Genomic DNA, 27,962 nt, shown 5'->3' on the forward strand with positions numbered 1-27,962 from the left:
TTAAATCACATTTTTATACTCTGGACATAATTAGAAAAAAAATGTAATTTAAAAAGATACCAGTTATAATGCAAAACAACCAAAACCAACCAAACAAAACCCCCCAGCACTACCTAGGATTACATCTTAACAAAAGATGGTCAAAACTTTATGTAGAAAAGTATAAAATTTTATTGCCAAACCTTGGAAAGCAGTATGTTCACAGGATGATTCAGTATCTTAAAAATGCCTTTTCCCTGCATTGTTGCATTGTAAATCTGCTCTTCTTTCTCCAGCCACCGTTTGCAGGGAGTTGAACTCATCTGGTGGATGTCTAACGTGATTTGTATGGAGCAATGGGAGAAGAAGCATTTTCACTGACTACAAATCAGTCTCTTTGCAATTAGGATGCAGGTAGTGTATGAGAGATAATGCATCTTCTTTTGAAAAAATGTTTTTTCTTGGGGGAAGATAATTAGGTTTCTTTATTTAAATTATTATTTTTAATGGTGGCACTGAGGATTGAACCCAGGACTTTGTGCATGCTAAATAAGCATATGCTCTACTATTTGAGCTATACCTTCCCCACTCTGATAATGCAATTTCTTACATATTTTTTAGGTCAGTAGGTTTGCTCCATTTCAGCCAATAATTTTGATACTTGATTCAGTGCTGTTGGTCTTATATTTTGGAACATCCTCTTAGTTTCTGTATTTATCCACATCATTGTAAATTATAGCATATTTCTATATGCCTTCATAAAATAAATTTTTTGCCACCTTAGGGACACATTACATCTCTGCTAGGAAAACCTGCAGACACAGCCCCAGTTTTCTTCGCCATTCTTTTGTGTGTTTATAAGGTGACTCCTGACACTTAGGGTGGGACTTATGTCCTCACTTTAAAGCAGCTGGTGGTATTCCTGAGAAGTTGCATGAGTCAAGGCTTTCAATGGAAGACAGAGACTTTTCACTGACACATCACGTTTAGTAATTTTAAGAATGATACTGTATTAGTTTTCTATTGCTGCTTTAACAAATTACCACAAACTTAGTGGCTTAAAACAACACAAATTTATTATTTTTCAGTTCTGCAGATCATAAGTCTGACATGGGTCTCATTGGATTAAAATCAAGGTCTTGGCAGGGTTGCATTCATTTCTGGAGACTTTAGAGGAGGTTCTGTTTCCTTGACTTTTCCAGACACTGGAATTGCCTGCTTTCCTTGGCTCCTGTCACCTTTAATCCATCTTCAAAGCCAGCAACCTCAGGTTGACTGTTTCTCATAGTGCATCCCTTTGACCTCCTCTTCTACCTCCCTCTTCAATTTTTAAGGACCCCTGTAATTACACTAGGCCCACCTAGATAATCTAGGATAATGCCCTCAACTCAAGGTCTTTAAGTTAATCACGTCTGCAAAGTCCCTTGGCCATGTAAGGTAACATGGGTCTGGGCATCAGGAAATGGACAACTTGGAGGGTGGGTAAGCTGTCTACCATCACTTCCTGTCCCTTCACCCTGCTCACTCTGGTCTGGCCACACTGCTCTATGCCAGACTCAGGACTCACTGTTCCCTCAGTGTAGAATGCCATCCCCCAGGGATTTTCATGGCTCCTTTACTTTGTTCGTATCTCTGCCCAGATGCTGCTTTTCAGAAAGCCTCCCTCTATTTAAAATCCATTCTGTACTTTTTAACCTTTTACCATGCTTGTTTTTTCTCCGTGGTGCTTCTCACTACTCTCTGGCTCTCCTGCTGGAAAGTAAGCTCCCTAAGGACAGAGACTTGGTCAGTTTTGCTCCCTTGTGTCACCCAGCATCTAGCCCAGTGCCTGGCACATAGGAGCTGAAGTAAATGCACAAATCGATCAAATCCTTAATTGTGTCCTTTAGCATTACATTTTCTTTAGCAATCTGGGCCAAAGTGAAATCTTTATGATTTGACTTTTGAGCTGAATTTTAATTGAAGTATGAAAAGTATGAGCATTGCACTTAGTTATTTCACTGAGAGTGCTATAATCTGAGTAGCCAGATTTAAAACTGACATCAGGAAGTGATGAACTCAATGTGAAGCATCAAGTATCTTTCTGTGACTACCCCTCCTATTGATTGTAACTTTTAAGACTAGAGATTGATGATAATAATGATAATAATAATTACCATAATCTTTGCTACCATCTATGAAATACTTACTATGTGCCAGTTGCTAAGCCCTAAAGGGTTTAAACATGTATTATCTTACTATTCTCACTCCATGTGGTTATAGAGCCCAAATTTACTGTTTTGTCTATCCTAGGAAAGTATTCCCCTCAGCTCAGCACCTCTTTTGGGAGATCACTCCTACTTACTCCCACCAGGTGGTTCTGGGGACTGGGCACAGCACCTTGGAGAAGTATATAGCTGGAAACAATGGACCAGGGACAGGAGTCAAAAAGTGCTGATTTATACATTATACTGTCTTGTTCTCTCCTGGAAACAATGGACCAGGGACAGGAGTCAAAAAGTGCTGATTTATACATTATACTGTCTTGTTCTCTCCATTTTACAAATGAACAAACTTAGAACAGACTTCTGTACTTGCCAGAGGTTGAGTGGCTAGTAAATAGTAAAGGGGGGAATTTGAGCCCCAAGTCAGCCTGACTTCAATATCCATATTTTCTTTTACTTTGTTGTACTATGTCCTGGCCTCTCAGATTCATCTATTAGCTCTACCTATTCGTCCCATTGTGTGTGATTTCTAAAAACACAGCAGGGAAATTCATGCTCTGTATCACTAGCAGGAAATGTCTTGGACAGTTCTTGATCATCTGTTCATCTTATATTCCAATGAATTTGTTTACTTGAGACTCCAGGGCTAGAATGACTCCAGGGCTCTATCTTTTGTTCTAATTCCAGATGATTAGAAATGGCTACTAGATCTTTGTATTGAGAAGGATTCTGAAGTTTACTCTGGGCTAGCAGAAGAGGAGAAAAATGGAGTGAGGAAACGAGCTACTAAATTTGCTGAAAAGGTTTGATAATTTGTATTACATTTTGGAGTTGGGGAGCTGTAACATTTTATCATTCAAGGAGTGTTGAATCAATGGTTTCAATCAATGAATCAAAGGACGATGGTTTTTCAGTTCAAAGATTGTTTCAGTTCTTAGCTAGGGGCTTACCTGTGTGCCAAACCAAATCCAATAGTCCCTTCATTAACAGGATGATGGGATCTTACATGGAACACCTTCCTCTACAAAATACCCAGACAGTCCTGTCCCACAATGATAGGAACAGTGACATGACTTGAATTTAGATTCTAGAACTGAATGTCATTAATGCGACCACTCTCTTCTGGTGAGAGGGATGCTAAATCACAGCCACCCTGAAAAATTGTCATGTGCCAGTATTGTTGAACATTTTCTAACAATCAAATTGGGCCTCACGTTTTGTTGGTTGGAAGTTCCATTTCTTCATCTTTGGCCCAAGTTACTTAGCAATGGCCAATCAAACTATGCGCCTACCATATTGTTTTGCATGTTTGACTAGAACATTGACAGATTAATAGGAAGGGTAAATAGCAGAGCACAACTGCAGGGGCCCAGTGTGGGGCAGCAGGATTGACTGCCCCGGACTTTGTTGTGTTTGCTCAGAGGAAGCCGCAGCAAAAGCCTGCTGGGATGGGGTGACCTGGGTCACAGGCATTTGTTTCTTGTCTCTATAGAAAACAATTGTCTTCTCAATGGAAGATGGCATTTTCTGAACCTACATGGTTCCACTGACGAGGAAGCCTTTGCCATTCCAGGATGCTTGCTAAAACACACACATACAAATACAAAGGCCACACAAAAGTTCAGATTTACTGTATTCCCCAGAGACTCCATTGACTTAGGTGAACTAGGAGGGAAGCCTAACTTTGGGAAGTTTATCTTGAGGGTCTCTAAACCTTCACCTCTTCATAGCTAATTCCCAGTATTTGATATTTATAAAGTTTTTATGACCTTTCAAAATGGTCTAGCCACCTTCCCATACCCCTGATTCATGAGGGTGGAATCCATTAACATTTAGCACTATTGATTTTGTAAACTCTGGCTTTAGTGGGAAGCTATTTTGATCTCAAAATTGCTGTACTCTGAATTGATAGGAATGAAATATGCTAATAATGAAGATAAGCCCACTTTGGGGAAGGTTTAATCAACTCAAAGTGGTGGCTCTGTTTAGAAGTGAGAACTGTCTGTTTTTTGGTGGATAATTTTCCTTGACCGCAATTTCTTTGAACACCATGGACTTTATATTTGCAGTTATCCTAGTTCTTTTAGAATGGGGTTTACCTCTAATAGAAGACTTCAAAGGGTCCTACACTAAGATTTTACAAATCTTTCTTGATCTCTCTCTGTTTCTCTAATATATAAAACAAATAATATATTGTATTAATAAATAAATATATAATTAATTAGGAAATGTACTGATGTGTTATTGGTAGTTGTGGTGGAAACCATTTTAGTTCCTGGGTACTTCCTCCAGGTCTCATTGAGCCTCATGCACTTCCTAACCTGAAAAACTACCCTGGGAGGAAAAAACACAAACAAACAAACAAACACTTTAAAAAACCCAAGGAATAGAAACTTCTCAGTAACACCAAAAATGAGGACCAACTTGAGTATTAAGAAAAATCAAGGCACCTGCACTGATATGATAAGAGCCCTCTTATTCAATTAAAATCAAGCAATATTTATTTAGCACCTACTCTTGTTACTCTGAGGATAGTTCCTGTCCTCAGGGAGCTGATAGTCTTGGGTGGAAGGATGGGGACAGATAATGATGCAAAGAAATACAGTACAGTGTGCCCAGTGCCATGGTGTGGTGGCTCTATGAAGCTGTACAGCCAGCCACAGCCACAGAGGAGGTACCAACTCTAATTTCTCTAGATACCAGAAGATGCATGCCTTTCTGGTCTTGGTCTTTTTATTATGGCTTAATTTAATCCCATTTGCAGGACATAAAAAAAGAACAGCTATCTAGTTGTTGCCTGTATTTTACAAATGTGGTAAGACTTGGGGAAGACATCCCACTATGCGTGTGGTGGACGCACAAATTGCATCAGTTCTAGTCACTGGATATGATGTGAACCTGGCACTGATGCTGGACTCTATAAATGTCTGTGGAATATTTATGGATGACACCAAGTCCAAAGACCTTTGTTACCACTTATTGGCTGTGTAACCTTTAGCATGGGCTGGGGTTTCTCTGAGTGCCTGTGTCTTCACCTATCAGATATAACACCTGCCCATGCCACAGTATTATCATAGGCTCAGGTCCTGTTTATTGAGCATCTACTATGTCGGAGGTACCAGTTTAAAGATTTTACATGTGTTTTCTCATTTCACCTCCACAACAAAAATTTGAAGCAGGTACAATTATTATTTGTAATCATTATGTGTAATCAACTTTTTTTGGGGACTATAAAGTACTATATTATTCAAATAAAAGACATGTAATGAATATTTTTAATATTCCAAGAGGCAAATGCATAGGAATGGTCCTCTATGAAGTTGTCTCTTACCTGTGACTCTGTCTGTCCCACCCTGCCTTTCTCTTAGATTCTTGCTATGAGAATATTTGGGGAATTCATTTTGATTAAGGACCTTTGGATTATAAAGAATTAAAAGCTTTTCACATCTCCAGAAAGAAAGACCTTTATGTTGAGTGAACATTCTACTGGAGTTGGAACCAGAAAGCCAGTGGGACTTGCCGCCATTAGAGGGACCAGCTTCTCTTTGACTCTGTCTAGGGGCGCAGAGCCACTCCCCACTTCTCTTCATGTGCCCTCCATCCTCCTCTCCCTATAGGGGGGCTTCTTCAGTTTCTTTATTGTGTGGCTTGTCCGTGGTCTGCGTGGCCTCTCCAATCCCAGTGCTGCCTCATGACCTTTAGCGTCTACTCTCCTGATTCTTTGGGTTCCTTCCCCATCATTCTCATTCTGATTGCTGACGTTGGCCCAGCCAATTTTCTCATGCCATGATGCATCACCACTGATGTTGCAAACAGCTGGAGTGAGGAAGGGAAGCCATGTGTCCTATGCCATGGGGTCTGGTAGGGGTTGTGGCCAGCTGCTCTCCCAGGAAGGGATTTGAGTAGAGTAGGGCAAACTCAGGATGAACATTTTTCTATATCTTGAATCCTGTCCAGCAACTAGGCAGGTATGTTAACTGAGGGATCAATTTTACTCTTTGTTAAATTTACCAAATAGGGCTTTCTGTTACATAGTTTCACATTAAAAAGAGACGAAGTTGATAGAAATTTTAAGGTTTTTTTCTAATTTAAAAAAAAAGATTGTATTAAAACTTTTTGTTTTTAGCCCTGTGGGTAGTAATCTTTAGTTTAAAAGTAGAACAGGGTCTTGGGGTAATGATTTCAAGACAAATTGGAGAAGGTGGTGCAGTGATTTTTTTAGTCTCTGTGTTATGATTGGTTAGCAGAAGCTAGTGCAAAATCACTCAAATGGATTACTAACTACATTTGAAAAATCAGGGCTAGACCAAAAAGAATAGAGAAGAGCAATGTGCCGTGCACCTGGGAAGGTATTTATTGTTTCTTGACAGTTTTATTTCAGTTATGTGTGTGGGTGTTCATTGGCCACGATGTGAGATGCATTTCTTACTGTGTGATGTGGCCGAAAGGCTTGAAAGCTATTGGTGTTGTGGTTAAGAACTGGGTTTGCGGTCTTATGACCCTGGATTCAAATCCTGGCTAAATTAATTTAAGCCGTAGTTTACCCTTCAATAAAATGGGTTTAATAAGACATAAAATTATGATGCTCAGATAATGTGGAGAAAGTTCTTAGCACAGCACTCAACAAACGGTAGCTTATTTTATTACTTTAAGTCACATTGACATCTGTTAACCTTTTACTAGATGGAGTAATGACAGTTTCTGGACATTCTTTACATTCAGGATGTGGATAGACATCAGGAACTAGGGTAGGAAATAGATGACAAGTAGTGAAGAGCAGAGAAAACATCGTGGACATTTTAATGTCAACTGGAAAGTCCTTTTCTAGGTCGTTCATGTACCCCAGGTGACTTTCAAGTCTCTTTTTCAGTGCAACCAGCAAAAATATTAATATTCAATTTTGATATGAGTGCCCTGATCCAATCCTCAGAGATTTTTGAAAGGAAGATGAAAAAACTGATAGATTATGGGCTGCAGAAGGAAAAGGAAAAGATGGAGACTAATTGTCTTAGTGCATTTGGGGTGCTAAACAGAGTCCCACAGACTGAGAGGCTTGTAAACAACAGAAACTTACTTCTCACAGTCCTAGAGGCTGAAGGTCTGAGATGAGGGTGCCAGCATGGCCAGGTTCTGGTGAAGACCCTCTTCCAGGTTGTTGACTGCTGACTTCTTGCTGTGTCCCCACATGGTGGAAGGGGATCTCTCTGGGGCCTCTTTTATAAGAGCAGTAATGCTGTTCATGAGGCTCTGTCCTTGTGACCTAACCAGCCCCAAAGACCTCACCTCCTCAAACCAACATATTGGGCATTAGGATTTTTAATATGTGAACTGGGGCCAGGGGTGGGTGGGTGGGGGACACAAGCAATCAGACCACAGCAGTAATGCAGTGGGATGGGACGGGGGAGAGGTATTCCAGCTACTTATTGTTGCACAGTGAATGCTGTGAACACAGTGAACAAAGCAGCAATCATTTTATCATGCTTGTGAATTGTTAGAGTCAGGAATCCAGTCGGAGCACAGCAGGGATGGCTTGCTTCTGCTCCACAATGTGTGGAGCGTTAGTGGGAAGTCCTGAAGGCGGCAGTTGACTTACATCGTTGGGGACTGGAATGGTCTGGAGGTTTCCTCACTCACATGTCTGGTGCCTGGGCTGACTTGTAGTCTGGGTTCATCTGGAACTGTCAGTCAGGGCATCTACCTGGGGACTTTGCACGTGATGTGGACCTCCTTATCATATGCTGGCCTCAGTGTAGTCAGACTTCTTACCTGATGGCTTGTGGCTCGAAGAACAGGTGTTCCCAGGGGCAAGAAGGCGGCTGCACAGTCTTTTATCACTAAGCCTGTGAGTCACATAGCATCAATTCTCCTGTACTCTGTTGGTTGAAGCAGTCACAGGCCCATCCAGATTCAGAAGAAGGGGACACAGACTTCTTTCTCATCAGGAAGAATTTGTGGCTATATTCTAAAGCCACAACAGGGTCACATGGAGAAGAGGTTTGAATGCAAAAATTAGAGGGAGGTTTGAGATGTGAAGGGAGATATCAAAGAAGGTCTTCAGTCGTGGCCTTTGCTGTCATGTTCTCAGCATACATGAGACACAGACAATTTGGGATTAGGTACAGAGAGGCAGGGAGGACTTACTTGTATTTGATTTTAGTTTGTCACTTGAGACATCTTAAGGATGGACTAGGCTTCTTAATGACACTGCTCTGGTTAATTCTGAATCCTAATAAATATTTGCATTTGTGACTCTTCTTCTCCCAAAGGATCCCCTCTGAGAGATGGAAGGTAATAATTTATGAACTGGAGGGTGGCAGGAGTGCTAGCCTGGGACAGTGTTGTAAAGATGTGAAAAATTATTGGGGAAAATGTTTATTTACCAAACAACAGTTAAAAGTCTCCCCATCCCTCTATTCTCTCCACATTTTAAAATAGGTTATATTTTTACTGAAAATCCCTACTACTTAGGAACTGGGTTGGGAATTGGAAGAATTTTTGTTTTTTTTTTGTTCTGAATTCATCATTAGAGGGTCGGATAACCCGGGACAAACTACTTCGCTTTTGGTATATCATATACTCTTTGAGGTCACTTTCAGTTTCCAATGACTGATTCTATGGCTTTCCAAATGGGCCAAATATGTTAATTTTATAGCAAACCAAGCCATTTTGTATGCATGAACTACAAGAGTGACTTTCCATCTTTAAGTAGCACAGATTAAAAACTCATTGTTGATGAAAGTACATTAATGTGAGACTCTCTTATTTTGCTGCTGAACGTCCTGTCAAACTGTAGCTTTTCTGGAAAGCAGTTTAACTCGATTTTATGTATCAAGTATGCTGAAACATCCGTATCTGTCGATACCACTCATCCCTTCTGAGAATCTACCTTAGGAAAATAATGAGAGTGTGAGGCCAATATTTCTATACAAAGATGGTCACTCCAATGTTATATTTATGTATACAGTAATTGAAGCCAATTATGTTGTCCAGATATAGGACCATTCTGTAACTTACAGGTGCATAAAGACAATGAATGATAATATATGGCTACAAGAATTATATTTTCAAAAAAAGTGTTCATACAGAATAATGTTGCATGCAGTAATTATAATCTATGTAGAGAAAAACTGGAAAGAAATGAATCATGGTATCTGGATAAAATTATTGATGATTTTATCTCTTTTGGGGTCTTTCTGTTCTTCCAAAATCTGTACTGAATATGTATTTTCTTTATAATCAGAAAGGGAAATGCCTTCTACACATTGTTTTTGTTTTTGGTCTTGTTTCTCATAGACTGCCCAGGAAGAGAAAGCTGTCAGATTAAGGCCTCTTGGAGTTTGACTCTCACTGATACTGTGCCTTCTGCCCCATGCTTCCTCAAATCCCCACTCCCCCTAATACAAGTTGGGCCTCCCATACCTGTCACTGGCTTTGAGATTGTGACCATGGGGAAAGCAGGCAGGGAGGATCCAGGGGTCCAGCCAGAACAGAGGCTAGCTTGGGATCTTTGAGTGGCTATGGGGACCTGCAAGCACTAGGCAGCAGGCTGGCACGCATGTGGCCTCCTTGAAGAAGGCCTCAACTCTACAAGGCTATTAGCTGGATTTTCCTGGAGTAAATTACCACAGCTTTGCAAGGACATTGACAAATTACCATGAAAATACTGTCATCATCAGCACAAATGTCTCTCAAAGGCTCACGTCACTGGGGTATTTTTTTTTGTCCAGACTCCTAAGATTCACTTGTTAGTTGTGCAGAAAAGGAAAGACTGATTTTCGAGGTAATTTGCACTTTGGGTGAATTCACTGGACCTGTTTTTCCCATAGAGTTTGTTTTGTATCCAGGTTCATATACAACTTTTGTAAACGGCAGGCGCAGTCCTGTGGGCACTTGAAATGGGAGAGAATTCCTAAATTGCTGCCTCCTGTTAAACACTGAGATTGCCTCTCAGTCAAGAGTGAAAGAGGTCTGAATTAAGAATAATGAGGATTTCACCTTTAAAAGTCTGATCCAGGAAGCAACCACAGGTTACAATTTGTATGCAGTTTGCATTCTGATGTTCAAGCTTCTGGTTAATAAAATGACATAACAAAACTATGAATATAACTATCACATGCATTGTGTTTGTAGTTCCTTGGACAACAAATACCTTTCTTAACCCAGTGATTCCTGAGAAACTGCATACAGGCTGAGTTTGGGATTCAGAAGCGCAGGCCCCCTTTGTGAGGAAGAATACTATACTTTATCCATTGACAGCTCTTTGAAGTCTAGCATTTTCTGTTTGAACACTATGCCTAGTTAAACTTTAAAAGCAGGCTAAATAAAATCAGAAGGGTGGTTAGCAGGTTTATTAAATAATAATAGTATTCAACATAAATATTTATAGGCTGAACTTGTATAATCAATTGAGAGTTTTGTTCTTGTAATGCAATCGCATTCAGAAATAACTTATTTTTCTAAGGCACATTGTATGAAACTTTACCTATTTTGATTTTATTCTTAAAGTTTGCTGTTGGTATAGATTGTTTCCATTTTAAAATAGATGAACCTGGCTAGGGCAGTCCGAGAGGCCCAGGTAGAAAAAAAAATCTAGCTTTCCTGGGTTTTTTCTAATCTGTGTATAGATAGCTTACCTCACATGTGGGTTAAATACATGCTTTGGAAACCAGCAAAGTAGACAGTAAAACAGCAATCTTCCCTGTTCTCCCCCAAATAAACAGAAATCCACAAAAATAGAGAGATGTTTGGCTTTTTTGTAGTAGGTCAGAAAGTTTACAGTCAGAATAGCTAGATCCCATGTGCAAGATGTTCTGTGTGATTAAAAAGCATTTATTATTATGAATTACGTATGGCAGTGGGCAACTTTCATCATGTTAACGCTTAGGATATCAAAATGTCTTCCTCCAGTCTTGCCCAAGTAAGGCAGGTGAGCTTAAGTCCTTTTGACACCTGGACTCTTAGAACAGAGGCCATTTATTGAGGTGCAGTGGCCCAAAGGAAATACAGTGGATCTCCTACCACTGGAACTCTGCCGGCTTGTGGTCCCTTGGTTGCAGAAAAGAGCAGCTGTGCTGAAAGATGCTTTCTCAATCCAGTCTTTGCCCCCTGATCATGGGAGGGGGGTCCCCATAACTACTCCTTCCGAGGGAAGAAGGGCAAAGCACGTTTACTTCTCAGCCAGGACATGCCAGTGTGTTTGGAAAATAGGGAGAAATCCTCCATGGTGATCCCAGCTGCTTGACTTGGAGATGTTAGTGCCTTCCTCTGATTATATTCAGAGATGAGGCGCAGTCTTGGAATGCACTGTGTGGTGCAGAAATTTGTATACATCAGATCATTTAGCAGAAATCTCCTTTTAGGGAGTGTCTCCACCCCCACCCTCCCCAGTAATACAGTGATGGCTATTCCAGGTTGTAGTATACAGTGGTTACATAATGATTAGGTTTATATGTGCATATTTCATAATTCTAGTAAATAATAAATTCTACTTAATTTTATAAATAAAATTCTAGTAAATATATAGGACCTCATTAGTGATATACATTTAAAGGGAAAATACTTCCTAACATCATTTTATTTAATATTTAACAAATGATTGACCATTGTAAATATTTTGCTTGGGTGTTTGAGGGGTTCATCTGATGTGGTCTTGGTCTGGCTGATCTCAGCATGGCTCCCTCACATATCTGTGGTCAGCTGTGAGTCAGCGAGGCAACTCTGCTGATTTTGACTGAGGGTTGGCTGTTGGCTGATCTAGAATGGCCTTGACTGGGTGACTTGGCTCTGGCCCATGTGTCTTTTGACCTGCAGCAGCATAGCCTGGACATATCCTCATGGTAATGACAGAGGGCAAGAGTGGGCAAGTCCAAAAGTGCGACCACTTAAAGCCTATGCTTGTGTTTGTATTTGCTAGCATCTCATTAGCCAAAGCAAATCACATGGCTGAGCCCAGATTCAGAGTGGGAGTTATGACTCTGGTATAATGGTATGTCAGAGGGGAGTGGATACAGGGAAGGGTGAATAACAGGCTGTTAATGCAGCCTACCACATGGGGTAACATTTTGAAATGTCATATGATTTATTTTGCGTTTTTGAGAATTAATTGTTTTTCTACACATTTTTTCTCCTTCAGGCTGAGTTAGAATTCCATTATTTTAGTTTCGTTTTTATTGACGTATAGTCGATATACAATACTATGTTAGTTTCAAGTCTATAATGTGGTAATTTGACATTTAAATACATTATGAATCATTACCATGATAAGTCTAGTAACCATCTGTCCCCATACAAAATTATTACAGTATTATTGATGATATTCCTTATGCTGTATAATATATCCTCATGATTTATTTACTTTCTAACTGGAAGTCTGTACCTAATTCCCTTCAACTACTTTTCCCATTCCCCCACCCACTCCTGTCTGGCAGCCACCTGTCTGTTCTCTATAACTATGAATCTGATTTCATTCCATTTTGTTTGTTTGTTATGTTTTTTATATTCCACATATAAGTGAGATCATATGGTATTTGTCTTTGTCTGATTTATTTCACTTAGCATAATACCCTCTAGGTCCATTTATGTTGTAAATGGCAGGATTTCATTCTTTTTTATGACTGAGAAATATGCCGTTGTGTGTGTATATCCGTCTATCAATGGACACTTGGGTTGCTTCCATATCTTGACTATAGTAAATGATGCAGCAATAAACATTGGGGTGTTGTATCTTTCTGAATTAGTGTTTTTATTTTCTTCAGGTAAATATCCAGAAGTGGAATTGCTGGATCATATCATAGTTCTATTTTTGATTTATTTGAGGAAACTCCATACTGTTTTCCAAAGTGGCTGCACCAATTTACATTCTCACCAATAGTGCACAAGGCTTCCCCCTTTCTATACATCTTCACAAACAATTGTTATTTGTTATAGCCATTCTGACAGTTGTGAGATGATATCTCATTGTGGTTTTTATTTTCATTTCCCTGATGATAAGTGATGTCGATCATCTTTTCATGTGTCTGTTGGCCATCTGTATGTCTTCTTTGGAAAAATGTCTGGTCAGGTCCTCTGCCCATTTTTAAATCAGATTTTTTTTTGATATTCAGTTGTATGAATTCTTTGTATATTTTGGATATTAATCCTTCATTGGATACGTTGTTTGCAAATATCTTCTCCCATTCAGTAGGCTGCCTTTTTGTTTTGTTGATGGTTTCCTTCACTGTGCAAAAGCTTTTTTAGTTTGATGTGGTCCCATTTGTTTCATTCTACTTTTGTTTCTCTTGCCTAAGATTTCAGATCCAAAAGTATATTGCTAAGACTGATGTCAAAGAACGTACTGCCTATGTTTTCTTCCAGAAGTTTTATGGTTTTAGGTCTTCTATTTAAGTCTTTAACCTGTTTTGAGTTTGTTTTGTATATAGTGTGAGAAAGTGGTCCAGTTTCTTTCTTTCCTTCCTTCCTTCTTTCTTTCTTTCTTTCTTTCTTTCTTTCTTTCTTTCTTTCTTTCTTTCTTTCTTTCTTCCTTCCTTCCTTCCTTCCTTCCTTCCTTCCTTCCTTCCTTCCTTCCTTCCTTTCTTCCTTTCTTTCCTTTCTTTCCTTTCTTCCTTTCTTCCTTTCTTCCTTTCTCACATGTAGCTCTACACTTTTCCCATTTTTTGAAGAGGCTGGCTTTTACCCATTGTATATTCTTCCATTGTTGTAGATTAGTTGACCATATAAGCATGTCTTTGTGGGCACTTTATTGTATTCCATTGATCTATGTGTATGTTTTTTGCCAGTACCATTGTTTTGATTACTGTAGCTTTGTAGTATAGTTTGAAATCAGGGCATGTGATACCTTGAACTTTGTTCTTGTTTCCTAAGATTGCTTTGTGTATTTGGGAATTTTTTTTGTGGTCCTCCACCAATTTTAGGGTTCTTTGTTCTAGTTCTGTGAAAAATGCCATACCAGTTGTCTCATAGTAATTAATGTGTTTTTTAACAGCATTAGTGCTTTACTTTTACATAAAGAGTTTACTGTCCTGTAGTTTTAGTCTTTGTATGCACATGTTTTGTGTGTGGCTTTTAGGGGACATTTGAGTTTGAGCTGCTAAAGAAGGCAGCTTATAGCAGCAACTGATTATATATTGTGATATGAGGATGCTTCACTTTCTGTGAACAGTGTTTCTTTATCTGGACTTTAGTCTATCTTCCACAGCTTGTCAAAAATGGAAATAACTTTCAGTTTCTACATGATGTTTAGATGGATCAGCATAGCTGAATCTTAAATTCCACTGTATCTACCTTTAGGTACAGACTAAATAAACTGGACTTTAGTCTATCTTCCACAGCTTGTCAAAAATGGAAATAACTTTCAGTTTCTACATGATGTTTAGATGGATCAGCATAGCTGAATCTTAAATTCCACTGTATCTACCTTTAGGTACAGACTAAATAAACATGCAAAAGATTTGGACATATGAATGTGATTATTTTTCTTTAAAACATCCTACATTTTCATAACTCTTTTTAATTTCCAAAGCTCTTTTCCATATGTTTTTTCATCTGATCCTTGAGAGACCCCTAGCATGAAAAAGGGGTAAGATAGTTTTATGAAGAGTTTTTCTGTTTGTGGAAATGGAGACTCAGAAAGTTGAAAGATACATAGCATACTGGTTGTGGGTGTAGTCGTTTGATCAAAATACCAGTTTTACACAGGAGGGAACCAAAGCCTTTACACAGGAGGGAACCAAAGCCTAGAGATGTTAGATGACTTGCTCAAGGTTACACAGCTAGTAAATGCAGAGCTGAGTCAAGAATTCAAGTCTCTGGACTCCTGTATCAGAGCTCTTCCTACCACACTCTGGTATCTGATACAGTTTCATGAGCATAAATGCAGACATGGCAAATATGATATCATTTATGTCCACGTGTCTGTAAGTGTTATGGAAATATTTTATAAATGCAAAGTGCATCTGGAAGGGAGTCTTTGCATATTTCTTTAATCAGGAATGTATTGTTCAACTTCTTAGCAGATCTAAAATTTCCTGACTTTAATTTGTAAGGACACGATATTGTCTGTCCTCTAAAATGGGCAATGCCATGCAGGATTAGGTTGTTAGGGGATTATGAAGAGCTATTTGTCATCTTCAAAGTAAGAGGAAGCTCTGATGCAGCTTTAAAAAAAGATACTATTGTTCATTGTCTAAGTGGCTAGATTGCCAAAAGTCTTTTGCATTCTCTCCATGCATATGTTCAGAAAGGCATATTTGCATATGTGTAAGAATGTAAAATAAAATCTCACCATAATGCAATAAATGAGGTCCAAGCATTTTATCCTCATAAAACATGTTGCTTCATTGGAAGTTCACGAAAGACAGTATTTTTAGTCAATCTGCTGTGTCCCAAAGACCACAGAGGTAAAGATCAACATAGTGGTGTTTTCAACAGACTGTATATTGCATGAGAAAATCCCCAAATGATCTCAGATAGTCATTTCCTAGCATGTCTCTGATCCACTCATCTGATGATAAGAATTTAAGCTTGTTAGAGGATGGGAACCAATTGTCAGTGACCTGATACCCAAATTCACATTTGACATATACACTTATGCTCAAACATTTAGCTCCAAATTTACAGATGGACTTTCTTACTGAAGCCTGTCTATAAGTAGGTTGTTTATAACTCAAAATACATTTTCCTTGTGGAAAATTTCCACCCAAAACCATTTAATAAGTGTCTAAAGCTGAACCTTCAAGCAATTCACAGTCTTGTGGTTAGGTGCTGAAGCCAACTTCACAAACCTTTCAAAGCAAAACCTTTCAAAACAGCTCACACTGCACAGAGAGATAGTAAGTCAGTTAACTGAGAACACAGTTCTCAGGCCCCAGAACTGGACCCTTCTTAGCCAGAAATGGCTAGGTGCTAACCAGATCTTATTATTCTTGCTCTGGAGGGTACAGCTGGACCACAATTCCCAGCCTCCTTTGCAGCTGGATGTAACCCTGGAGTTTGTTCTTGTCAACAAACATGTATGGAAGTGATAGATTCCCTGTCCAGCCTTTGCCCATGAAAATCTCCCCCAGGGATTCCTACATTCTATTATTTTCTGTCCACTGTTTGGAAGAGAAGATCCTCAGTCCCTAGGGCCTGACCAAGCAGATGTCCCTGACTCATTGTGTCAAAAGCTGCCTGCTACATACGTGTATGGGTTGTTGGATATACAAAAAATAAATTTGAAGTATATGAAGCTACTGAGCTTAGGAAATTGATCTGTTATATCAACAAGCATGAACTTACACTCCTTATAAGTTTCATGTCTTAGGGCTTAAGCCACTTTGGTCTAAACTTTTCAGAAAGATGGGATGGCAGCCGGGGAGGAGGATCAGGGTACAGGGAGCTCTGAAGGTAGCTGAGGAGGAAGGCTTTACAGCACCGATATGGAGAAGGGCAGGAGTATGAGGGTCCTAGTAGTAGATGTTGGTTCAGCCATTAAAGAGTGTCTTCCAGCCGTGGGAAGGGCTCCAGGCAGACAAAAGGCAGTGTCATCCACATTTCTGCTTGTGCATTTAACTATCTTATTAATTGGGAGATTGGCTTTATATATCTAAGTATCCTTTTGGAAACATCCAAGTTTTAATTTAAGGCTGTGTCTACAGCTGGAGAAAATGTGAAACCTAATTAGGAAGCTGTGGCAGCCGTAAGAATTCACCTCTCAGATCTGTCATGAGGCCATGCTTGGTAGGGTTATGGAGGCCCACCCTCAGGGATAAGATTCCTCTCCAAAGGATGACTTTGGCTTGAGGAGTCCCTAAAGTTCTGAATACACTTTACTTGATTGCATGACAGTCTAGAAAGCTTCTACTTGAACTTCTTTCTTCCCTTTTCTCTCTCTTTCCCTCAGGGTCAGACTTGTCCTTATCCATTTTCTTCCCCCACAGATACTTCCTTAAATAAATATCTTGCATGTCTAATCTGTTGTGATGTTCCCTACTCAGAGGATCTGACCTTAACCTTGAAACCATTCTAATCTTTCTGTTGGAAGTGTAAAAAGGGATGAGTTCTCTTAAAAGGTGAGGGACCCGTGGTGATCTCATCTAGTTCCTTGACTAGGTGAGATTCCACTGCAGAACATGAGCCTTTGCCCTTGGGCTGTACATGGCATCTTGGGTAAGCTGTGGCTCCAGAGAGCCCTGTGGTCCATCCAAGACATGAGATAATCAAGTTGCAAGAGCCCCTGGGAAAGATAATTTCTTGCTTTTAAACTCAAGGATTCCTGATGGACATAGTTAAAGAGAAAAGGATGAACTAAAAGTTTCACTAAGAGCTTGCTAAGCTGGATGTTTTCCATTTGGGCTCTCATTGGATTATTAAATGAAAATCCATTTCAGGTAGATATATTTATCCCAAAAGTGGAGTAAGGTTCAGAGAGAGAGAGTAATCTGCCCAGCATCACACATGTGATAAGAGGCAGAGCTGATGTTTGAACCCAGATCTTCTGTGTTCCATAACCATCATATTCTCACTACTGGGCCACAGACCTTTCCAGAGAGCAGTTTTGCAGTGAATTCTTGGAAAAGCACTGCCTGGTTTCTTTTTTCTTTTTTTTCCTTACAAGCTGGTGCTAGAAACCTACTAGTTTCAGAGTCTGTAGAGAAGGAAAAGCCTCCTTCCTTGGTTTATTGGATTCGCCTACCCCACCCACAATGTCTTCGTTATGTGAAATGTCTCATAATTTAGAAGTACAGAATCTATACAGACACAGAGGCTTTTCAGTATAGACCACATTTCCAAAAGTGGTTATTATGCATGGATGTGCTTGGAGAATTAGATTTCCGTGGTCTTGACTTTAATTGCCCTGTCTAGATCTGTGATTAAGCTTTTGTTCTTTGTTTCAAGATGACCAGTCAATGGAGTTGTGTAGTTTTAATTTTATCTGAAGTGTAGTTGGAGAACAGGCAACAGAGCCTGGTGCTTTTCCCCCACTTCTCCTTCTTAGTTATTATGACTATTATTTAATGTTTTCAGATCTTATTAAACACCAAGAGTGGTATGAAATACCATTATGTTATGGCCAATTTTTTGAGTGCAACATGAAATTTTTTATCTAAAAAAAGTATACTGTAAGAGGGGAACAAAGGTTGAATTTTCCTTGTGCCTTTACCACCCTACAGACCCCTCCACCCCCCTCCCAAGGTAGAGCATGTAAATGTGAATCTTGTGGCAAGTTGAGGAAAACATAGTTTCATATAAAATTGTGGGTTTCTGTCTGGAACATCGGTTACCATGGCAACTGATTTAAAAGCTTGAAAGACCAAGCTATTTAGGCAACTTAACTAGATGTTTTTGTAAGTATGGGAACTAAAAATATTTCAAAACCAGACACATGTAGATCCCCATTCAGCTGACCTGACTGACACCAGAGTAAGACATTGCTGTGACAACTGGAGGGATTACAGAAAGGAATGTAGTTAAGAAACCATAGCTTCAGCCAGGAGAGCAGCCTTCGCGCCACGCTGTCATTTTCTCACTGCTTTCAGGGAGATGGTCAGCTGGGTGAAGCTTACAGCCCTCCTGCTGCACAAGCACAACGGTACCACTGGCTTCATCTTTTCTGCGCCTGTAAGCCACAGATGTAGGAGCCATTTCCGGGGCACAAACACTGAAATGAGAAAAGTGAATGTCCTCAGAGAAACACAGGATATCCCCTGCCAGTGGCTTCTTTTTCCAACTATTTTAAAAGTGACCTTTTGGGAGGGAAAATGATGTAGAGATTCAGTCTGATCTATACATTCATTTAGAACTGCAGACTCCCAGAATCATTCCCCTGTCATTATATGCATTAGTTTCACAGTAGAAAATAAATACAAGTTCCTAGTGACTTAAAGCCACGAGGCTGAGATTCTGTGAGCATCGATAGTAGTTCTTCAGTACATACGGGTGAACAAGTTGACGGAGGGAAGGTCACAAATGGGAGAGGAAGCATCAGGCTCAGGTGTTCTTTCCCTCTGTGTTACACATGGACTACTTAGGCTTTTTAGAAATTGCATTTTCAGGACCAGATAGTTGGACCAGATAATCTCTCTCTTTGCAAAGTCTTTTCATCATTCTGATGAACTTTTCAAAGCAGATTATTTTACTTTGAAAATCAGACAAAGAAAACATAAATAACAAATGACTGCATAAAAGATTTCCCTAGATTGTTAATTTACCTGATAAAATAATACATAAGAAACAGCCTTGAATTGGGAGGAGTTTCTAAAAGAAAGAGTGTGGGTGGATTCAGATTGAAGAGGGAAAATACAACCAATTTTCAAAGGTCTCCTGATAAACCTCAGCCTTTAAGCTACAATTGATTTTTATGGAAGTGTATGCTGTACTGTGTAACCAAACAGACATATCAGAGGAAATGCTCAATGTTCAATTTCCAAATGCTTATTATGTTTTGTTCTTGGTTCTTTTCTCATGTGTGCTGTGTTTCTGTTATTTGCATAACAAGAATGGAGGATACTGAGTTGAAAGTCTACTTTTCCTGGCACAATGAATATAGCAGTTCTGAAACTGGAGTTTTGAGTCCAAACATTAGTGAACTAAGGCAGGGATGAAAGGTCTTTATACCGACCTTTGACAAGGTTTGAAAAACCCCTTTTGTTTCCAGAAAGTGTCCTATAAATGTCAAAAGCCTTCATAGTCAAAGGGGTCTGTTCTAGAAACATCACTGGCAACCAACATCAGCAGACAAAGGAGAATATGTAGGCCTGGGATTCTTAGTAAGTGAAATTGTCCTGGACAGAGCACGAAGGAGTATTGTACAAGTAAGTGTTTTAAATGTCTCCAATTTACCTTATAAATACTAATTCTGAGCCTGACAGGGTCAAAATTAACATGTGGGCTCACATCTTTCTTCTCCTGTCTAAGGAGAGAAAAGGACAAAGAAGGGTTTATTTTTACGAGGAAAATCAATGAAGGTAGAAGAGGAACCTCTCACCTTTAGGGAACATGTGGTAGAGAGATGAGACTTCTTAGTGTTGGGAGGAGCAGAGGAAGTGGCAGACCAGGCCGGTGCAAATGGGAGCTTATCTGAAGGAGTACAGAAGACTTCTAGGAGACTAGAAAAGGTAGGATATTAAAAAAATTTTTTATTGAAGTATAATTGATGTACAGTATTATATAAGTTACAGGTGTACAATACAGGGATTCACAATTTTTAAAGTTTACACTGCACTTCTAGTTACTATAAAATGTCGGCTATATTCCCTGTGTTGTATGGTGTCCTTGCACCTTACATTACACGTAATAGTTTGTACTTCTTGCTCCCCTCCACTCTCCCCACAGGTAGCCACTAGTTTGCTCTCTATATCTGAAGGTAGGACATTTTTAATAAACATTGTTTTGGGCCACATTTTTGTACTCTCTTAAAATTTGGAAAGGGTTATAAATATAGACATTTCCGCTTATGCCACCTTTTTCTAAAATATATGTCACTCCGGAGCTGGAATTTAAGAACCATTGCTCTATAAGCTTTATACAAGTAATTCAGATGACGTCAATTCAAGAAACATTTGTAGGTGTGGGAGACTGCGACAGGTACTCGGTTCATCATCTTGAAAGGGACATCTCCATGGCTTCCTTTTACACTGTTCTCTACCTAGCCTCTTTGCTGTGCAGCCTGAAGGATACAGAGATGAGACAGACAGAGTCCTTCCCGCTCAGAGCTAATGACACAGGACAAGAAAGACTTACATGTTAATACCTATACTTCTACAACTATTACTAATAATAGTTGTATTCAAGTGCTGTCCTAACTGCAGGGAGGAGTTCCAGAAAGAAGGAAAACAGATTGGGATGGTTATCATTATTACTGCATTTGGTAATGAAACTGTGGGCTTGTCAACAGATGATGCTGGGACAACTGATTATCCCTAGAAAAAGAAAGAAATTTGACTCATATACAAGAATCAATTACAGACATATTAGAGACCCTAATATAAAAGACAAACCTATAAACTTAAACAGTATGGAAGAACACCTTCATGACCCTGAGCTAGGGAACACTTTCAGAAAGAAGACAAAACAGTACTAGCCATAAAAGGAAAGTCTTGATAAGCAAAATATATGTAAAATTTTTCTGTTCATTTAGGCACCGTAAAGAAAATGAAATAACCTGCAAAATGGGGGAAGTTTATTTGCAATATACATAATCCAGAATCTAAGTAGTAATAGCCAGGATATGTAAATAACTCTTTATAAGCATTTGATTTTAAAGAGCAAACACTACAATAGAAAAGTGGGCAAAAAACTTGCACAAGCATTTTTACATACTGGCCTATGTTAATGGCCAGTCAGAATATGAAGGGGCCCATTTTCATCAGTAAATCAAGAAAATGCAAATGAAGTTCAAAATGAGATTGCAGTAGTTGAACATTATGGGCTGAATTGTTTTCCGCCAAGATCATACGTTGAAATCCTGACCCCTTGTACTTCAGAATGTGACTGTATTTGGAGATAGGACTTTCAAGGAGAAAATTAAGGTAAAGAGGTCATATGGTTGGGTCCTAATCCAGTTTGACTGGTGTACTTAGAAGAAGAAAAAATTTGGACGCATAGACATCCAGGATGTGTGAGCACAGAGGAAAGACCATACAAAGACACGAAAAACAGTGGTCTGCAAGCCAAGAGAGGCCTCGGAAGAAACTCAACCCTGCTGACACCTTGATTTTGGACTTCTAGCCTCCAGAACTGAGAAAATAAATTCCTATTATTTAAGCCACCCATTCTGTGGTACTTTTTATGGCAGTTCTAGCAAACTAATACAGTGGTCCCCCCCTTCTCCCACCTCCCCCTGAAAGGAAAAGATTTAGAATGTTGGTGAGAACCTGAAGCAATCAGAAACAATACAAATTTCTACAACGAGTTTGGAAAACACAATTTTGTATTCTCTGGTAAGTTTGAATATATGCAGACTTTATGACCCATCAATTCTACTCCCAACTATATGCCCTAGATGAGAAACTTGCACATACATATGAGGAGATTATGTTTATGAATGCTTATTGTAGCATTGCTTGTAATTGCAAAAGTGAACAAACAAAACAACTAAGAATTGGGAAGAGTCTAGATATGCACTTTAAGAAAATGTATTAAAAATTGTGAAGTATTCACACGACAGAATATTGTATCACAGTAAAATGAATTAATTACAGCCACATAAAACAACATTTAATGATTCTTAAAAATATGTTACATGAGATTGAAACAGAACAAGTCATGGAAGAACATGAAGTATTAGTCCACTAACATAAAGCACAAAGTGGAACCAAACAACATATTGTAAGGGTTATAGATACACTTGGTAAGACTTTTTTTTTTTTTTTAGCATCAAGAGAATGATAAACACTAAATTCACAGAATGTTTTTCCCTTGGGTGGGTGGTATAGGAGATGAGCTGGGATCAGCAAGGAACAGACTAGAAGTGTCAAAATTATTGGTAAATTTATAATGAGAATTGTGATTCACATGTGTTTATTGTGTGCCTGCTGATTTAATGCATGACTATATATGTTCTCTATATATCGTATATATACATTTCAAAAATATTTAAATGGTAGAAAAGAATATATTTGGTAACATAGCAGAGGAAGCATGTGTACTAATTATTAATTTCAGACAAAACAGATTTCAGTGCAAAAGACATTTAAAAGGAGAAAGAGAAGAATTTGGATATTAATAAAAGAATCAGTCACTTAAGATGTATTATAATCAACATAACAAGATAACCAACGTAACCTATATGTGTGTATGTGCACACCAAAAACTGGTAGAGGAGAAAATTGGTACATTATTTGTGTAATTGAAACACCCATAAGGAGGAACTGACCAATATAAAATGTAGATGGGTATTCAGGAAAGAAATAAATGAATCAAGTAAACAGAAATGAGTATGTCCCTAGAGGATATAAGAGTCACAACTGACAAATATATGCATACATATATGTGTTTGTGTGCATATATGAATATAAATAGTTAACAGCATTTTAAAATATATTTGGAAAGTTTACAAAGTACTTAATGCTTGTATATTTAAGGAACACAGGAATGCTCAACAAATTTCAGAAATTTAATATCAGAGGCCACATTGACTGATGACAAAAATTATGCAATAGAAATTTAGAAAATGCTTCTAATTTTACTCTAAATTTTTAATTTGTAAGTTATAAACTAACAGATATTAATGAATGACAACCTTTATGTCAAAACCTATTGATGATCACCCAGGGAAAAATGTGTAGCTTTGAATGGCATTTTATTAAAAAAAGGATCAAGCTTTCAACTTAAGAAGCTAGCCAATGAATAACAATGTCAACCCTAATAATTACAGTTAGTGAAGATAAAAGTAGAAATTATTCCAGTGGGAAACAAAAATTAGTAAAATTGAACCATAAAACCAAAAATTCTGCAATGAACAGTAAAATAAACCTTTGGCATATATAATAAAGGCAGAAGAGAAATGGCACAGATAAAGGGTTTTTGGTTTGACATTGATTGTAAAATACACAGATTTGGAAATACTAAAATGTTAAAAAGATGTGCAACATTCAATCTGTAAATAGGTAATTGAAATTTCAGTCTTACATTTCAAGGACTTAGCCACACCTACTTAATTTGATATTGCCTATGAAGTGTGTAGCATCTCTTTGTCCCATTCTAACCCACTGAAGAGAATAAGCTTGGACTGATGCCAACTCAACATGATTTCCTTCCTTCCTTCCTTCCTTCCTTCCTTCCTTCCTTCCTTCCTTCCTTCCTCTGTCTCTCTCTCCCCATCTTTCCTTCTTTCTTGAAATATAGTTGCTGTACAATGTTATATAAGTTACAGGTGTACAGTATAGTGATTCACAATTTTTAAAGGTTATACTCCATTTATAGTTATTATAAAATATTGGCTATACTCCCGTGTTATACAGTTTATCCTTGTAGCTTATTTTATGCTGAAAAGTTTGTACCTCTTAATCCCCTATCCCTATATTTCCTCACCTCTTCCCTCTCCCCACTGGTAATCACTAGTTTGTTCTCTGTATCTGAGAGTCTGTTTCTTTTTTGTTATATTCACTAGTTTGTTGTACTTTTTAGATTTCACATATAAGTGACAGCATACAGTATTTGTCTTTCTCTGTCTGACTTATTTCATTTAGCATGATACCCTCCAAGTCCATCCATGTTGTTGCAGATGGCAAAATTTCATTCTTTTTTATGGCTGCCCGTATTTCCCTCTAGGAGTTAACGTGACTTCTTCTTATGCTGCCTTAGTGGTCTTTATGGCATCTCTGTCCCCAGGTCAGCTGGGTAATTTCAGCTGAGCAAAATGTTGACGAGCAGGGGTTCCTAATGGATGATTTCAAATGGACATCAACATTTAATTACAGATGCATTTTGTGTGCCTGTGTGTGTGTTACGTTTTTTTTTTTGAATTTTTGCCAATTAAAAAAAATCAAGAGATTTCAGTTAAAAATCCAAATTCCTGATATGGTTCAGGATTAGATGGGGCCTGTGCTCTTCCATTTCCTGCAGTCCTCTTTTATCCCAACTCTGCACCACCAGCAGGGTTGTTTTGAGAAAATTACCTACACTCCAGAGCTTGTCGGTTTTCTCTATTTGCAGAGTAGAGAAGATATTAAGGTTATAAAGTGAAAAGGTTAGCGGACATTGACTAAAATAATGAACATGGAAACTTCTAGCAGAGTTGAGGTGCTCAGTAACGTACCAGCTTCCTCTTTTAGCTTCTGTTGTTCTTTTTTTTCTGTTGTATAAAATAGACTCCTGTTATTTAGTCATAGAAACAAGAGGAGCAATCCAATTATCCTGACAAAATATTCAGTGATGCCTAACCTCCTCTGCTTACGTATTTGAAAAATGAACCTTGTGCTGTCAGCTCATTCTAATGTGCAGAAGTTGCTAGCCAGCCCCTCCTCTCTAGCCTGCAAACTCAAAACTTCAGTTTCTTTTACAGCCTCCCATCTTTTCTTGGCAGCTCTCTCCGTCAGACTAACTCCTTTTAGGCAGGTTTAACACCTGCCCTGTTTACTCCTCTGTTCTCAGCACCTAGAGCACCTCATGGCATCTACATGGCACTAGGTACATACTTGTTGAATGAAAAATTATATGAGAGAAGGTGCTAATTATATATAGATAGATAATTATACATATATAACTATAATATATAATCAAACATCTATAATTAGGTAAATTTCTAATATAATATATACCATATATTTATACTATATGTTATATATAATCTAAATATATAATTAAATATATAATTATATAAATATATATGAGAGAGAAACAGTGTACATACAATTTCCAAGGCAATCTCCATTTCAAATACTATGAAAAGTTTGTTTTTTACTCTTGAATATATCCAGTATTCTTTAATTCATTTCTCTTTTTCATTTAAAAATATCATTTGTAACACATGGAAAGCCTATAGAAAAGTCTCTTGTCACATAGAAGGTATTTAATTTATTTGTTCATTCAAGAATTTGATCTTTATTGTTCTAATCACAGAAAACTGTGATTTGATGATTTGTTAAGAAATGAAAATTCAGTATACATGAGGATGGGAATGGAAGAATTTGCACCTGGAAATGCAGTTACTGGCTGAATGGAGGGCTGATTTAGATTCCAGCAGGGAGGAGCTGGGTTGGAGCAGTCTAGGGCACCATCCACCAGGGTGGAATGTCAACAGTAGGGCTTCCCAAGGGGAACTACCTTATCTTCAGTCTGCTGAAGGTCTTGGGTGCCCAAACCAGCAATCTGTTGACTTGCCCCCCTGTGCTGTCCAGTGCCCGCAAATGTCATTGCTCCCAGAGCTGTCATCCTGAGTGACTCTGAGACCGAAAAAGCAGATATGAGACCATCAGGCACTTTCCTCTTTGCTTTTTTGAAGAAATGGCAGTGTGTGTGCACATTTGTTATGGCTAGTGGCTGCATTATCTTCTTGTAAAAATCTAGGGAATAGATATACACCAGATTTTATAATATGAAATAGAAGTGAGAGGAAAGTTGTGAAAGTGGACGAAAATCAACATGTGAAAATCTGAGTGGCAGTTTTAAAATTTACGATGCAGATTCTTGATTTTTGAGAGGGAAGAATTTATCTTTTATGATTGGATTTCCTTAAAAGTGGAATGACATTTCTGCCTTTCTCAACAGAAACTTCTGTTTTTCTTTAGAGAAGACTTTCCTAGTTCACAGTTGCCCATCTGAAAATTGTACCAGGCCTGAAAGATAAAGGATACTGCTGTGCACACCATGAAGATGGTGTACTTTACATAGCGCCCGGCCCCCACCCCACAGCTATTGCTTCTGAGGACTTTTCCATGATAGGCGTCAATATTTACACCTGACTGAGGCACCATCAGGGGCTGCTCACAACCTCAGAAGCTGGTGCTCCCAAGTGGCAGGTCTGCATAGATGTCTGTGTACTGAGATATATGAAAACCTGGGACATAGAGGTGGGGGAGGAAGAGGTGATACGTTTTTGGTTATGTGTAGAAAGCATTTCTTAAAACAGCCTGGTTTGAAGTCATTGCCCCACTTTTCCTTTTTCTTTTCATGATCAAGTTTTAGATCAAAGGTTTCACATATGAAGAAAAAAAATTAGCAAACACATTTCGGTAAAACTTAGCCAAAAGCCTTCAACTTGTATTAAGTGACATCAAGATGTGAGGGCATCTTGAAAAATGGGAATTTCCTCTCCCTCTTCTGTTCACTATTCTAGGAAATGATCTTGGGTTAAGGAAGGGATCCTAGACCTCATGAGCTTTTTAGAAAGTATGATACTTTTGGAGCCTAAATACTTGGAAGGAAATAATATTGCTTTTGACAGAGTAAAGACAGTTGCTTATCAATGAAAAATGATGCTGGTCACATACAATTGACTACTTGCTAAATAGATGGGTTTATTCCTTTCCCATTTAATAGTATGCATTTATATTCTCAAATTCAAAAATGCTGGCAATATAGTAAGATTTCACATGTTGACACATGGAGCAATGGAGCACTTCTCAAGGTATGCTCTGTGGATATATGTGAGGCTAATAGATGCTCAGCGTAAAAAAAGTTTCTCTGTTCCAAGTCTGGTTGCAGCTCACCAAGAAGGAAGCTGTGGTGTGTGGTGATTGCCACACTAATTTGGCCTTATGGCCTAGGACCTGCATTCCTCATTTGATGTGGAGTCACACAGACCTGGGTTGGAATCCTGGGCCACTCTGTGCAAATCACATAACTTCTTTGAGCTTATCTGCCAAATGGGTCGAATAGCACACACTCAGTGGTTTTGTGGAGAATGTTAATGAGATAATGCAAATAAAACATCCAGCAAGGTTATTGCAGAAGAATAAATGTGAATTTAAAATTTACGCCTTTATTCCTTATTTTGTAGTTAGGGATCTATAGTGAAATATACACACCCGAGTAGGACTTAAAATAAGCAGGTCCTGCCACTTCCTGACTGAGTAACCTTGGCAAACCTCTTAACCAAGAGAATTGAGTTCCCAGTGTCTTCACCTTAAAAAACAACAGCAACAACAAAATCTACCCTCTTTCATGGAGCATTATGAGAATTGAGTTAGTATGGAAGTCCTCGAACATCATGCTATTTCATCCACAAATTCTTCAGTGTGCCTTGTTAATTGATAAGGGTGTCTATATCCATACCTAAATTTACATCTCTCTATGTTTGCACATATAGACCATGCTATTATTATACATAACAAACTTAACATTCATCAACACAGTGGAATG

At 38.5% G+C, this 27,962-nt stretch overlaps 1 protein-coding gene across 1 annotated transcript in view; it reads left to right on the top strand.

Annotated features, from left to right (window-relative positions):
- Positions 1–297: 297 nt before the first annotated feature.
- Positions 298–27,962, top strand: part of C12H12orf42 (chromosome 12 C12orf42 homolog) — a 142,717-nt gene continuing 115,052 nt past the window's right edge. The window contains 1 exon segment of the mRNA XM_072972416.1: positions 298–393. Within this exon segment, the coding sequence (XP_072828517.1) occupies positions 388–393 (6 nt within the window). The 5' untranslated portion in view covers positions 298–387.

The sequence above is a fragment of the Vicugna pacos genome, chromosome 12 (assembly GCF_048564905.1).
Source record: "Vicugna pacos chromosome 12, VicPac4, whole genome shotgun sequence".
NCBI classification, from domain to species: Eukaryota; Metazoa; Chordata; class Mammalia; order Artiodactyla; family Camelidae; genus Vicugna; species Vicugna pacos.